The sequence below is a fragment of the Daphnia magna genome, linkage group LG9, assembly GCF_020631705.1.
Source record: "Daphnia magna isolate NIES linkage group LG9, ASM2063170v1.1, whole genome shotgun sequence".
NCBI lineage: Eukaryota > Metazoa > Arthropoda > Branchiopoda > Diplostraca > Daphniidae > Daphnia > Daphnia magna.
Window position 1 is genome coordinate 2,472,326 of NC_059190.1, and position 13,194 is coordinate 2,485,519.

Sequence of the window (13,194 nt, forward strand, 5' to 3'; positions counted from 1 at the left end):
GGTTTTTTTTTGGAAAAACCGGGGGAAAACCGGGTTTTCAAAAACCGGGGCCGAGCCCTAGCCACGGAACACAAATTCAAATTTTACGCGTCGCATCTCGCTTCTCGCATGGTGTCTGGCCTGGCGTGTCGATGTTTGCATGTGTGGACGTGTGGTTACGTTCGGTGTTCGGTTTGGCGTATTATAATTTGTAGACACAAAGTAACGTGTTAGGTTCGCATAGTTTGTTGCTGGCGAACAAAAATGAAGTCGAATTTCAAATCCTTGGCAAATTCGTGCAGTTCCGTTTACTATGTAAATATGTTTTCACTGTAAATCTTGGACATCAAAACCCATGAATGCCATGAAAACCAGTCACCCACAGTCCCACACCCCAGCCATGGTCTAACATTGCCCCAGCAATGAAGCATGTTCAAGTTCAATAAGGTTGAAACCGCCAGATGGGGTCGCTAATTCGCTACCAGGTGGGGTAATTTTTTCTTTAAACTGCACGTGGTGGCGAAAAGCTGATGTTTGAAACACAACGTTCTAGAAGTTGGAACAGTACCTCGCAAATGCGAGAACATCGCAGTTGAAGACACCAATTCGTTGTGAATCGTAACCCAGAAAAACCCACTCAATCTTGCTAAAGTAAGTTGAATTTTTCCCTTGTTTCTATGAATTTCCCTATTTGAAGCGTTCTTTGTGTATAGCCAAACTTATTCTTTCCATTATTATCCGTGCAAACTAGGCTAAGAGAAAAAAATCGTGAAAATCCCATGTACCCGTAACTTCGAGACATTTTTTATTCGATCCGTTCAGTTAACTCGTATCCAATTATATTAGAAACATCCTGTGATTTTTGCCTTTTAAGAGTTGTCAAATATTCCCTTATCAATTAAATTTCAATATGTGTGGTTGTACGAACTGTTTATGGTACTTCGTACCGTTAATATTAAAAACTATGGCCTAGTATCCTTGATGAGACATTTTTTCATTAGTTTTCATGTGGTTAAAAGTTTTTCTAGCACATGTAACTTTTGAACGTCTTTCTGATGCAATTTGCGATAATTCTTGAATTATTTCCCCTAAAGGAACGTTTACATGTTGCCTTTTGTTGTTTGGTTGCATTTGCCTTACGGCTCTGAACACAAGCCACGTTTTTCCAACTGAAAAACCAGAAATGCCCTCCAGATAATGTGCAAAAAGACACGTGGCAATAGAACAGCGAACCCAGTTGACGAAAATGTATTTAAATTCAACCATTTAAAAGTTATTGTTTATATTTTTTGGAGGTTAAACAAAGCCTTATTCCGTCACGGGGACGAAGCACTACTTCGTTCAAAAGAACAATGTTTTCCCTCTGGTCCAGAGCTTTCACGTGAAAATTCCTCAAAATTGTTGACAAAATAACTTTTTCCTCCATTATCGCAAATTTCTGCCCTGAAATGTTGCAAGGTGAAAAAAGAAAGTCGCATATAGAATTTTACAGCTTATAAAGTAACAGCAATATACCAATGCAATTTCGTGGTCCCGCACTGAATGGAACGTAAACATATGGATGACGTCCCCTGCTGTTCTCTTCAAAGAACCGCCCTGGCTGAAAGAGCTCAGGATCGGGGAAGTGTTTAGAATCTCTATGAAGAATATAGGTAAAAAGTAACACTGTTGTGTTGGCGGGTACGGTATATCCATCTAGTGTTGACCAATAGACACAGCAGCTCTAGTTAATTGTTTTTGGGTAAGAGGTCAACGAATTCTGTTCATACGTATGATAGTATCCTGGCTCAGCTGACGACCCATTATTGGAACACTCGGGTACAAGCGCAGAGCTTCTTTAATGCAGCATTCGAGATATTTCAGTTCATTTAGGTCATTGATTGTAGCATGACGATCCGAATTCCCAAACACGCGATCGAGTTCTTCGCAGACTAATTCCTATGAAAATTGCAAACATCTAATAACGTAACTTTGGCGTATCTTAGGAGGATTGGTGAAGGATTGCAGTAACCTGAACATGTGGATGACTCCCAATGAGAAGAAGAGACCAACTAATTGCAGCTGTCGACGTATCATGACCCTTGAGGGGAAAAAAGAAGAAATGGTGCATAGCAAAACATTAGCAATTGAGTTTCGTTTACCTACTTCGAACATAAAAGTGTCGACTTCTTCACGAATGTCGGTATCGGTTAGCAAAATCCCATCGTTTGAAGCATCAATAAGAAGATCAAGGAAAGCCAAGCGTTTCTTAGCTGTTAAGGTAAAGGAAGAGTATTAGTCGTAATTCAAGATAATAATGTCCCAAATAAAAAAATTTTCAGAAGAAAAACTACCTGGAATGAAATTGTCATCTTGATTGGTACCCACGTCAATGGCATTCTTCTGTAGGCTATTTTGCTTCCGTTCCAGCTTCCTACTTTGAATCACCTGGAACGATAGAGTAAACGGTAAGAGCCAATGTCATACAACGCACGAATCAAGGACAAACTTACTTTATCCGTAAAGGCATGTAAGATTTTAAGATTTTTACGTTGCTCTGCGCCGTACGAAGACAGATGGAACAAGAGATTAGATTGCATCATCGGTTGACTTGCTCTAACATTAAAAATTCGGCACATCCTTTATGTTAACAAATTCATTTAAGCACTCAACAACAGCAATTGATGCAATTAAAGGTCTTACGAATGAACAGCTTGAGGGTATTCGCCATTGCTGTGAGTTTGGGCTTCAATTTTGCACCCCATTGCTGATTCTAAAAAGTTCCAGTTACCATACAGTGTTCGACGTAGATTGTGTTAAGCTCAAATACCACAGATGATGTCAAGGGTGCATCTTGTTATAAATGGATAAATATCAAAACCGTCCTTTTGGGTTTCCACGGCTGCGTTGATTTTTTCGATCAAAATTTGACTCTGTTCATTAAAAACTTGCACAAAATCTCCTAAAATTTTGAAATGAAAGGTCGGTGTAAGCAATTTTCGCCTACTAAACCATTTGCTTCCTGTCGAATCAAATTACACAAATTAATGGAGCCTTCATCAATAGTAATTCAACACAGTACCTGTGCTCGTGAGTAATCCAGTATTAAGCCAAGGATGAAGAAAACCATATTCGCGACTTTTGTCAATTAACGTGTTGTTGCTTAGTACAACCTAATAATCCAATTAAAGGCGTAGATCATAGTCGTAGTTTAAATGTAAATGAAAGTAAAACGGACGGTTCAATTATTTTAAAAACTGTTATTTTCACACAGATCTAACCTCAAACGCCTCGGGCGTAAACAGCAAAATATTCGGGAACGGGCCAGCCCATATACGAAGTACAGGACCACAAGAGCGCATGATGTACACGTATCCCATAACCAGACTGAAAAGTTCTATAAAAGAAAAGATGGAAATACGTATAAATAAAAATTTAGGCTATACACAACCTTCAGGTGGGACAAGAAAAGTCGTGGCGTTGCCCAGAAAAGTAAACCCGCCAAACATTCCAGGTATTTTGTTAACCCGTTGTATGAAGTTGATCCTTTTAATGATTGCGAAGAATACTGCACAGGTCACAACAATAGCCAAAGTGAATAGCGTCACGCTATTGGGTGCTGTAATCCATTGCGGAAGATGAAAATCCATTGTTCTTTATGCCTGTGGCTTGTCACGTCAGTCAATAACAGCACTATATTCCGTACTAACTCGACCGTATTTGTATGTTAATAATAGACAACATTGCGTGCTTCTTTATCTATCTCAGATATCAATTACGTCTTGATAAACTTCAACCGCTCGTGCAACGATCAATCTCAACGACTCCCAACAGCGAAATCAAGACTCATGGGTACAGATATATTTTCATGTGAGCAACTTCTACAAGGCATAAGTCATTTGTAAGACAATAGGCACAACTGTGGAGAAAAGCACTAGGTCTTAAGTCTATAATTTGCTTTTGATATTTTTCAGTTCACGTCGCATGATTTTTCCCGTGGCCGTCTTAGGAATGGAATCGACAAAGATGACTCCACCTCGTAGACGCTTGTGTGGGCTCACTTTGTCTGCAGAAACAAATAAAGTATACACTTCACCACTATTTTTCTGCAAACAAAAAAACTTACCTGCTATAAACGTGGCAACCTCCTTCTCCGTCAGAGTCGATCCGGGCCGCTTGATAATGTAAGCTCGAGGTAAATCACCAGCTGTTTCATCCGGAATAGGAGCCACTGCTGCGTCTTGCACGTCCGGATGGCTCAGCAAGATCTTCTCCAGTTCGGTTGGAGACACTTGGAGACCTTTGTACTTGATGAGTTCTTTCTTACGGTCTGTAATGTAGAAGAAGCCGTCTTCGTCATAGTAGCCGACGTCACCCGTATGCAACCATCCATCCGCGTCGACTGTCTCCTTAGAAGCGGCTTCATTACCAATGTAACCCTTCATTACAATGGGGCCTCTTACGCAGATTTCGCCTTCTTCGTTAGGACCCAACGATGCATCCGTTATTGGATCCACAACCTGTGTAAAGTATTTTTATTTAAATGCTTCCACTTAATGAAATAACAAGAATTAAACCTTGGACTCGCAGAAGGGCATGACGATACCGATACTTCCATCACGATTATGCGTGAAGGTGTTGCCGTGGGTACAGAGCGTCGCTTCAGTCAAGCCGTAAAGTTGCAGAATAAGAACGCCAAACTTCTCCTGTAAGGCGAGAAGCGTTTCTTTGCTGATGGCAGCCGCTCCAGATCTCATCATCTTTAAAGAACTGAGGTCATAATATTTCTCTACTGGCTGTTTCAAAAGTTGGACTGCAATCGCTGGTACCAAGAAAATGACACTAATCTAATTTTGAATATATTTTTAATAATATCGATTTTAAATTTGGCAGACTGATCAAATCTGTTACGAACTTTGAATTCTTGGATGCACTGCAACATCCCTTCGAAAGTGAACTTGTTCATGAGGACGAAACAAAGACCGCGCATGAAACATTCAAAAAGGCCGTTGAGTGTGGCCGCATGATACAATGGCATGAAAAACAAAGTGACGTCATCAGGATTTCGTATCAGGTATTTTGTAGTTTCTCTGTTAATGCAATTAAATAAATCGACATAAAATAGATAGCAGATCACGAATTTCCTCAAGATACTTACTGGCTTTGTCGTCTTGTTACGACGTAATTCAAATTCGTAAGTGCGACGCCTTTAGGGACGCCCGTTGTCCCACTTGAGAACAGGATGAAAGCCACCAATTCTAGTGGATTGTTCCCCACCGATTGAACGGTTTTTCCGCGTCCGGATGTCAATAGATCTTCCCAGTTGGTGCCATCACGATTCGCTGATCCCAATAAAATCATTGGCGGCCTGGTGGCAACTTGCGGATAGAGTTGATTGAATTTACTGTCAAAGCTATCCGTCCCAATCCATAATGTAGGTTTTGTCAACTGGACGCAATGTGTCAATTCAGCTATAAAATAAAACTTATATATTTTTATTATTACAGGTGAAACTATAAAAGATGATCTTACAAATTGTTTGAGCCGGATTGATTAAAGTGGATGTCGCTCCGCACAAATTCAATGCCAAGGTTGTAATGGAGTACTCCAAACACGTGGGTAAAGCAACAGCTACCATGTCTCCCGGTTTGAGATTGAATTTCAGTTGAAATCCAGCGGCCAATGCCAAGGTGCTGTCGGCAATTTCATTGTACGTCAGCGTGCGTTTCGTCTCTGGATCAATCTTTACAGAAATATCATCACAACTGTTGGTAGATTAACACATTTATGGCTTTAAGCTTTGAATTAAAATTTTTATAACAATTACGCAGGATACGTCGTCTCCGAATTCACGCATCCTGTCCACGACAAACTGGGCTAGCGTTACATTTGGAATTTTATCGTCATATTCTTCCGGGTGTCTTAGAATTCTGGAACTGGCTGTCGACAACCAAAACATTGTTACGTTAGTGCAAGCTCAACAAAACTATACACAGCAGTGAGAAATGAGAAAAAGAAAAGTGAAACCTGAATCTTGTTGTTGAGAAATGGAGACCATTGTGTAAATTTTGTGCAAAAACAACACGATCAGTTAGCAACAGCGACTGCGACAGACTATGAAGACCGACAACTGACTAGCATCAACATGGGCCGTGTCGTCAGTGCATGCGTTGCTGGTATTTCAGGAATGAAATAAACGAACGACGGCGCCCGCAGTCACGAACTTGAAGGTCGCCTAGTATACGGTACTACTACAAGCCTTGGGTGTTTTTGACTGATCCACACGCACTCGTATTTATATGCACGAGTTAAGCTTCTCGTTGCTATGACGATACGGTGTAATGTCACTTATCGGAAGCTTGCATTCGGAACGAATTCTTGTTTACTTTGAACGGCGTAAGTAATTGATTATCTATTTTTTTCTCTCAGGCCAAAGACCATCCGAAATGGTACGATACGTTTTAAACGGATAACAGTTAGGAAAATCCCGAAACAGAATTAACAATATTGACATACATCTACAAATAAGAATGACAATATTCTGAATCCTTAGGAGAGTCTTGCTTGATGAGTATCACGATTGAAATTTTCCTGTTAATTATAAAAACAATTTTAAATTCTCTTAATTAACAGGAGACAACTAGTTAGCACATGCAAACGTTAAAGAGTTGTACACACCGAAACGAAGCAGACAAACGTTGGAAAAACGATATTGAACTGGATGGAGAAGAGAAGCACTTTGAGTCCGAAAAGTGGGCCGTTCAACAGACTAACGATGACAGCAAAGATTAGAAATGGGCCAAGAAAACGTGGGGTTAAAAGTCTGTTGAGACATCGATTCAAAACGGACACTAGGGAGGAGGAAACCCGTTTATTCTGACGAGGCGCTTTCATCGGCTTTGTCACTAGAAAAGATTTTCTAGTCGTCATTTCATCGTCGGCCAGTCTATCCATTAAGGTAACGTCATCTTCATCAGGAATTGTTACGGTCAAAAATGACTGCGACGGTTCAATGTGAAAGCTGCGTTTAATTGCTTCGTTACGCTCTGTTGCCGTGTAGGCTAGGGAAACTAGAGATGTAACCAGAAAGAGCCAAACGAGTTGTTCGCTTGTCAAAAAAACTGGCATTTTGCTGCCCGATGGAAATGGACTTGCACTTTGGTTCGGTCGCTTTCACCGCATTCAGACGACAGGTAAGCGCTTTCACCCCACTCCTTTTTTTTTTTTGAGAAATGAAAAGTAATAGTAAGGTTGATTTCACGAAGAAAAAGCTCTTTGAGAAATAACTGGAGTAAGGGCTTGTAAAATTTCTGGAATTGCGTCCCATTCCCTGCTAGGCCACATGCCATATTATGCAAAAATAGTTTTAACGCATTAAAGGCATCGTAGGAAAGGGTAGGATTCCGTTTGCGTCATCGCCTCGGGTTCGTAAAGCTGAAAGTTGACATTTCACGGGGGGCAGGACAACCTAACTGACATACATCTTTATTTAAGTTTACGTTTTTGCTTTTGTTACGCCTCAGTTTTCAAGAACCGAGATTACAGGGGGCGGAGTTCATTAAATGTTTGAAAAACAAAATATGCATCTACATGTTTGGCACGACATTAAAAAAAGAAAACCAAGAAAGAAATTGTATTATCGAAACTAGGGGAAAATAAAAATCGTAAATGGAAGACAAAGAACCGGTTGCACGAATAAATTAACGGAATTTTATAATGCCGAATTTGGGGACAATCTTTGAAAGCGAGCACGATGCCAATGTCGCCATGTTCTAGCGCTTCGCCGTAAAAGAAAGTTACAACAGATTCAACGACCAGTCAGATTTTGTTGTGTGTCATTCTATTTGGGTTGGCAATTTGTTTTGACGTTTAAATGTTATTTTTGCTCAACCTAAATTTGGTGATTTACAACATGAGGGTTTTCTGGTTCAGCAACCGTACCTGAGGGGGGAGAGGGTTCGATACCCAGAAAAAAAAATTGTTCGCACACCAGTTAAAAATAGTTAGATCTAATATTCGATCACATCGTATTTGCCGTTTTAAAATTCTTTCCAAAACAACGATTCAAAAAAGTTAATTTCGAGTAATTGTATTATATAAGAAGCCATTTTTTGACTTAAATTTTGATAAACCGAATAGAATAACGAAATTGGCATACGTGTAACATTTTTTCCAAATTTCAATAGCCTTGATCACAAGGAACGATTCTGTGCCCTGTTTAGTGCCATCCTTTTAAGAGAGCTGTACAGCGAGGACAACGACTACAATAATAATAATGGTGGTGACTGTTCCAACGGCGATAAGCGTCCATTTCAAATCTTTCCACCACAATTTCCTTTGAATTCGTGCGCTCGCAACATGAAATTCTTGCGCTTGGGTTTCTAACGTCGCAGCTCGTAGTTCCAATTCGTTCAGGTTGCGCTCGCGAGCTTCGATGTTTTCCAGATTTTTCCGCATCACCTGAACCACTTCGTCTACCTGTCGTTGCGTCTGCTCAATCTGCGAAGGTAACCGGCTCGATAACTGTTGACCGGGTACCGTTGTCACAGTCAACTGGGCAACTGCGGGTCCTACCGCAGCTTCCGCCATCGTATTAGTAGCACAGTGCACTAGTGGTAAAACGAGATTTTTGTAATGTCAGTTATTAGCACGAAAAAAAAAGAATGAGTCAGCGTGCTAGCGGAACCCAGTCAGACGTCACTTTGTTATCTTTGGGCTACTATCTCATATACTTGTTTTCTCTACATTTCGTTGCTTTTTTTTCCCCTTTTTGGATGACATGGGAGCTCAGAGACAAGAAAATGTTCTTGTCTCTTTCAATTCCAGTTTTGATTTACGGAGTTATATTAAATATGGGGCGGAAATGAATTTAAAATATTTAGAAATCTTACCTGCAGCGTAAAAAGCAAAACTTTGAATCTGAAGACGCGATCGTCAGTGAAGTGAAAAACTAACTACCTTATCGTGTTTTAACGGTGTTTATCTGTTGATTACACTATCAGGACGTTAAATCTAGGCACCTTAGGCCGCCATCTAGCATGTAGCGTAATAGTTTTAAGACTAGTTTAGCCGCTAAGTAATAACTAATTCAGACAATTTATTACATTTTGATATTGATAATTCAAATAGAAACAATAATGAAAAAGAGTCCTGCTCGTCCACGGTTACAGTGATTAAACAAAAAACAAACAAGTAGTGTCAATAACGTTCAGCTCCTTCCCGGGCCAATCGCTTAGCAGCTGACGATCCATCGTCGTATATTCCGGGGCCTTTGAGGTACTTCCATTCTACATCCATCTCTTCCAAAGTAAATAGAAGTTCACGCCATAATTTCCGATGTTTTATTAAATTTCCAGTCGTCTTCCTCCAGCCGTTATCCATCCAGTAAAAGATGAGATTTTCATTTACGTTGCGGAGGTATTTGGATTCTGTATGGATGGCCATCCGGCCGATTCCCCACGCCTTAGCAATTTTAATCGCTTCGATGGCTGCTCGGATTTCTGCAGCACTTTTAGAAGTATCATCTCGGTCATCTAACGGCTCACTCACATTTCTGGTAATATCAAGTTAACATTATTAAGACTTACAACGTGTACCTAATAATTTAAATGTTTACAATTTATGATTACGCCCAAACCAAACGCCAATGCCAGCCTGAGCATCTGGATGCCCTTGCTGAAGACAGATGCCGTCAGTGTAAACGCGAACGAATCCGTTTCGATTGATACTGAAATTGTGAATCAATTTCTCTGGAACGGCTGGCGGGTTGACGTAACGGGCCGATCCGATTCGCATGAGGTCGACAATCCATTCAGCGTTTTGCGCAGCTTCACACAAATCGTGCCAGGAGACATCTTCATCGATGATGTGCTCAAACAGGTAGGACGAATGCAATTCTCTCCAAACGGATCGTTGCATTCCTCGCACAAGGACATCTTTTTTCACACCACGACGGAACAAATTGTAATCTGGATCGGGAACGTCACGACATCCATAGGCTTCCATGAAGGCTGCATCAATACGACGGGTAAAATTGCGGATGCGCTCTGTCCTTCCCTGTTTCATCTTCTTCAGTTGATGATGATGATAGTACATTTTGTTCTCTATCGACGAAGTATCCGTCGATGCGTACATTTTCGAACCTAAATGCAATTTTAATGGACTTCACTGGTAATTAAATTTAGAGATAAGTTTACCTTTAGCGCTTGAATTACTAAAAATAATGTTTTTGTTTGGTAGGAAATATTCTTGAATGATGTGAAACAAGTGAACGGTTTGCCCGTCAGCGATTGACTAGCGTTCTTCTCGACTCAACAGCGGCCTGTTATGGGAGAAAACGGAGAAAGGACAAATCTTGTGGATACTATAACAACGGGAAAGTAGAGCAAAGAGTACATTTTTATTAAATAAAAACAAGCTATTGCGACGATTTCTTTCACAAAGCAGAGCCAACCGGTTTGTGTCCCTTATAGATTATCAAACTGTAAGTAACCTGCAAATGCAAAGCGTGGGACTTATATCGATTGGAGACAATAACAAGTAAGTAGCTTCGTTCGTTTTCTAATCGTTTTTGTTTAATCTGGTTGATTTTAGTTTAGCAAGAAGAAAATTGAGGGGATTGAGCGTGAATACATTTTAATGTGTTTGCATATTGGGGATCAAAAAAAAATTTGGCGATCTTTCTGCGCCGTCGCCTTTAATTGCCCGGTCGATATCACATTGGCGAACTCGGTAAACGAATGTGAAGACGAGACCAAAGAGCAGAGCTTCAGCTAGGGTAAGTAAAGCGTCCATATCTGTATTATAATTAATGGTGAATTAATTTCCTGTTTTTTTTTCCACGATGTACAGTAATTGACAAGTGAGTTAGGCTGACATATTGCAACCGGTTGGATCGACCTACTTTGTTTCATATGAACGGGTGAAACAGCCGGTGGCGAACATGGGATGTAATCAGTATAATCCACTAGCAATCCCAGCACAAAGAATTGGAGCTTCATGATAGCGATGAATAGAGTCAAAGCGTGGGCTTTTTTCTACACGACCGTAAAACATGAGTTATAGTAAATAATGATATAAACACAGTAGGTACGTAGAAAGAGAAAATGGGGAAAGGTTACCATGCGACGATTCCAATTTGATCTCTCTAATCCTTTAAACGTCTTGACGATAACGTTAAAACCCCAGTTGCCCAACATACACATTAGGACGTTCAGGCCAGCCAGGGTTTGAAACAGAGGCATCACGATATACTGCATTCAAAAATTTAAAAGATTTGTGTTCTGAACATGGAATATTTGACTTAAAAAATTTACCTCGGGAAGAAACTGATTAATTTCAGCTATTTCCAAAACGACAGCAGCCATCGTTAGCAGAAATTGCCACAATGGTGCCTGGTACACTCTTCTTCTCATAGCTCGGAATCCTCGTCTATCAAGAAAGGTATTTTTGAAATTTCAATGACAGTATTTTGGCTAAACAAATGACTCACCTGGTGACGATTGAACTCCTACAGCAGATCCCAAAGAAACAGCAAGGTGATGCGCAAAGAGACATGGGAACTCGGTTGTCCATCAGTGTGTTAAGAATTTGCTCTTCGTCACCGTCAATCATTAGTGCCAGATCGAGAAAGTGCATCAACATGAACGGCATATACCTGAAAACATCAAGGTTAGTTTCTCTAAATACTTTCATTGAAAGTGTGAGTAAATTAATGTACGATTGTTTGACGATGCTGCATAGATTTCCAGCCCGTGGAACGAGAAACGACGTTAAGGAGAGCCAAGATATTATCATAGGCATGGAAACTAACAACCATAGAAAATCAGTTAGTAACAAAAAAAAAATGATGAGCCAAGAATTTTACCAATCCAGCTGAGAGAACGTTGCCATTCCCACGGACATTTCCTGACGTTACTGCAAATTTGGATGAAGAAAAGAAGCGTTAACAGTCCAGAACTGGCAGTGCCTCCATAAGCGATACCCAGGCCAATGATACCGAAGGCTGTGACAAACGAGATATGCACGATCCCAATGATAAACAGCACTAGAAAAACATTTTAATTGTTACCGTCAAAGTGTTGCGAAACATCGGGTGGATCGCTGTCAAAGTCGTATCGACTGCAGTTGAATTCTAGCATAACATCTTGTGACAAATTCATGATGGAGCGACACCAATCACAACAGTTTTGCCGGCCAGACTAAAAGTGCCGCACCCACAGGTGTAAGAGCGGCCGCGTCTAGTACCTGAAGTTGTTATCTCAACATCACTAGGCCATTGTATTACTTCATATCCGACCGCTGATTAGGAACATCCAGCAATCGACCCTACTGATAAAACACAATAAAGGTATTGGTCATATTTTAGCACGCGACTGTCTTTTGGTTAATGTTTTACTTATTTTATGCATCAACACAAATTCCAAGGCATTGTCCGGTTTTTGTGGGGTTGTTAACAAACTAGATAGCATTTCTTAAAGAAGTTCTAATGTCAAAGACATGTTATTGTTATTGGCAAACGTCTAGCTGTCATCATGCAAAGCAAGATGTCGTAAAAACCGTTACGTACCTGTAAAGCAGAAACTGGAACTACTAGGCATAGTCGTGATCCGGCCCGAAAACGTTGTGTTCCAGTAAAGCCAAGATTTATCATGGCCAAGATTATCTTGGCATTTCTTACGCCGTGCAAAAGCCAGTCTAGTTGTATAGCTGTCAGCGTGTAATCATTCCTGTTTACGTCTCCTCACGGTAATCCTCTTGTTGATGCAACTAGTATTTGGGCCTTGTATGACGGGATTGCAATAGCGGCGTTTCGTGGTAATCGAGTGGAAATGAGCTCGTTAAATACTGCACAACTTTAACCGTGGTGAACGAACTAGTATTGAACACAAGGTTGAATTTCACAAAAAGATAAATCAACACTTGTCGGTACATTCCCGAAACGCTGTCCTTGCCCATGTTCCAAATACCCGAGTTGCCCCCTTTTTTAAGTCTAACTTGTTTTTTGTTTTGTTTTTTTCTTTTTTCAGAATCTCAGAAGTCTCACTGGCGAAGGACGAGATTGGCGAAGTTTCAGAGTTAGCTCAATTTAAAAGTCCATAGTGAGTCGTAAGATTCTTTGAACGAAAGAGAAAGTTTGTTTCGCGTTCTTGAGTTTTTGTAATTCTCAGAAAAGGTCTTGCTCATTGAATTTTCCTTTTTGTCCGGTTAGGATTGCTAACATATTGAAAATCATAA

The 13,194-nt window shown here is 40.4% G+C and overlaps 3 protein-coding genes and 2 long non-coding RNA genes across 12 annotated transcripts; 2 read left to right on the plus strand and 3 right to left on the minus strand.

Moving 5' to 3' along the window:
- The first annotated feature begins 160 nt into the window (after nt 1-160).
- LOC116931012 lies at nt 161-3,859 on the plus strand. 2 transcript variants are annotated; one of them, XR_006651221.1, is made up of 5 exons: nt 161-630; nt 1,965-2,239; nt 2,301-3,472; nt 3,535-3,660; nt 3,727-3,859. It is a non-coding gene; the product is annotated as an uncharacterized LOC116931012 (long non-coding RNA). The 2 variants fall into 2 exon arrangements; XR_006651222.1 differs by having other exon boundaries at nt 1,979-2,239.
- LOC116930969 (cytochrome P450 4C1) lies at nt 1,212-3,608 on the minus strand. Its single transcript, XM_032938432.2, has 12 exons — nt 3,410-3,608; nt 3,240-3,355; nt 3,041-3,131; nt 2,789-2,980; nt 2,662-2,731; nt 2,472-2,598; nt 2,313-2,406; nt 2,125-2,231; nt 1,991-2,059; nt 1,749-1,917; nt 1,495-1,674; nt 1,212-1,422 (listed from the first exon to the last, which is right to left on the minus strand). Exons 1-12 carry the CDS (start codon nt 3,606-3,608, stop codon nt 1,253-1,255), a joined length of 1,584 nt encoding a protein of 527 aa, XP_032794323.2. The 3' UTR covers nt 1,212-1,252.
- Nucleotides 3,805-6,128, minus strand: LOC123466554 (4-coumarate--CoA ligase 1-like). 2 transcript variants are annotated; one of them, XM_045178866.1, is made up of 8 exons: nt 5,986-6,128; nt 5,786-5,898; nt 5,491-5,701; nt 5,117-5,429; nt 4,874-5,048; nt 4,536-4,805; nt 4,085-4,478; nt 3,805-4,024 (listed from the first exon to the last, which is right to left on the minus strand). In XM_045178866.1, the coding sequence occupies exons 1-8, from the start codon at nt 6,014-6,016 to the stop codon at nt 3,906-3,908; spliced, it is 1,626 nt and encodes a 541-aa protein (XP_045034801.1). In that variant the 5' UTR covers nt 6,017-6,128; the 3' UTR covers nt 3,805-3,905. The 2 variants fall into 2 exon arrangements, with proteins under 2 accessions (XP_045034801.1, XP_045034802.1); XM_045178867.1 differs by lacking the exon at nt 5,986-6,128 and having other exon boundaries at nt 5,491-5,723; nt 5,786-5,904.
- On the plus strand, nt 6,062-13,143 carry LOC116931009. 6 transcript variants are annotated; one of them, XR_006651220.1, is made up of 14 exons: nt 6,062-6,203; nt 6,388-6,529; nt 6,592-6,916; nt 7,019-7,151; nt 9,088-9,514; nt 9,612-10,128; nt 10,198-10,337; nt 10,405-10,497; nt 10,552-10,735; nt 10,810-11,400; nt 11,474-11,628; nt 11,701-12,307; nt 12,484-12,705; nt 12,987-13,143. It is a non-coding gene; the product is annotated as an uncharacterized LOC116931009 (long non-coding RNA). The 6 variants fall into 6 exon arrangements; XR_004398689.2 differs by having other exon boundaries at nt 9,088-9,234; nt 9,315-9,514; nt 10,198-10,497; XR_006651217.1 differs by having other exon boundaries at nt 10,198-10,497; nt 12,385-12,705.
- Nucleotides 6,350-7,086, minus strand: LOC116930996. The gene is made up of 2 exons (XM_032938473.2): nt 6,637-7,086; nt 6,350-6,549 (listed from the first exon to the last, which is right to left on the minus strand). The coding sequence occupies exons 1-2, from the start codon at nt 7,084-7,086 to the stop codon at nt 6,508-6,510; spliced, it is 492 nt and encodes a 163-aa protein (XP_032794364.2). The 3' UTR covers nt 6,350-6,507.
- Nucleotides 13,144-13,194: the final 51 nt, after the last annotated feature.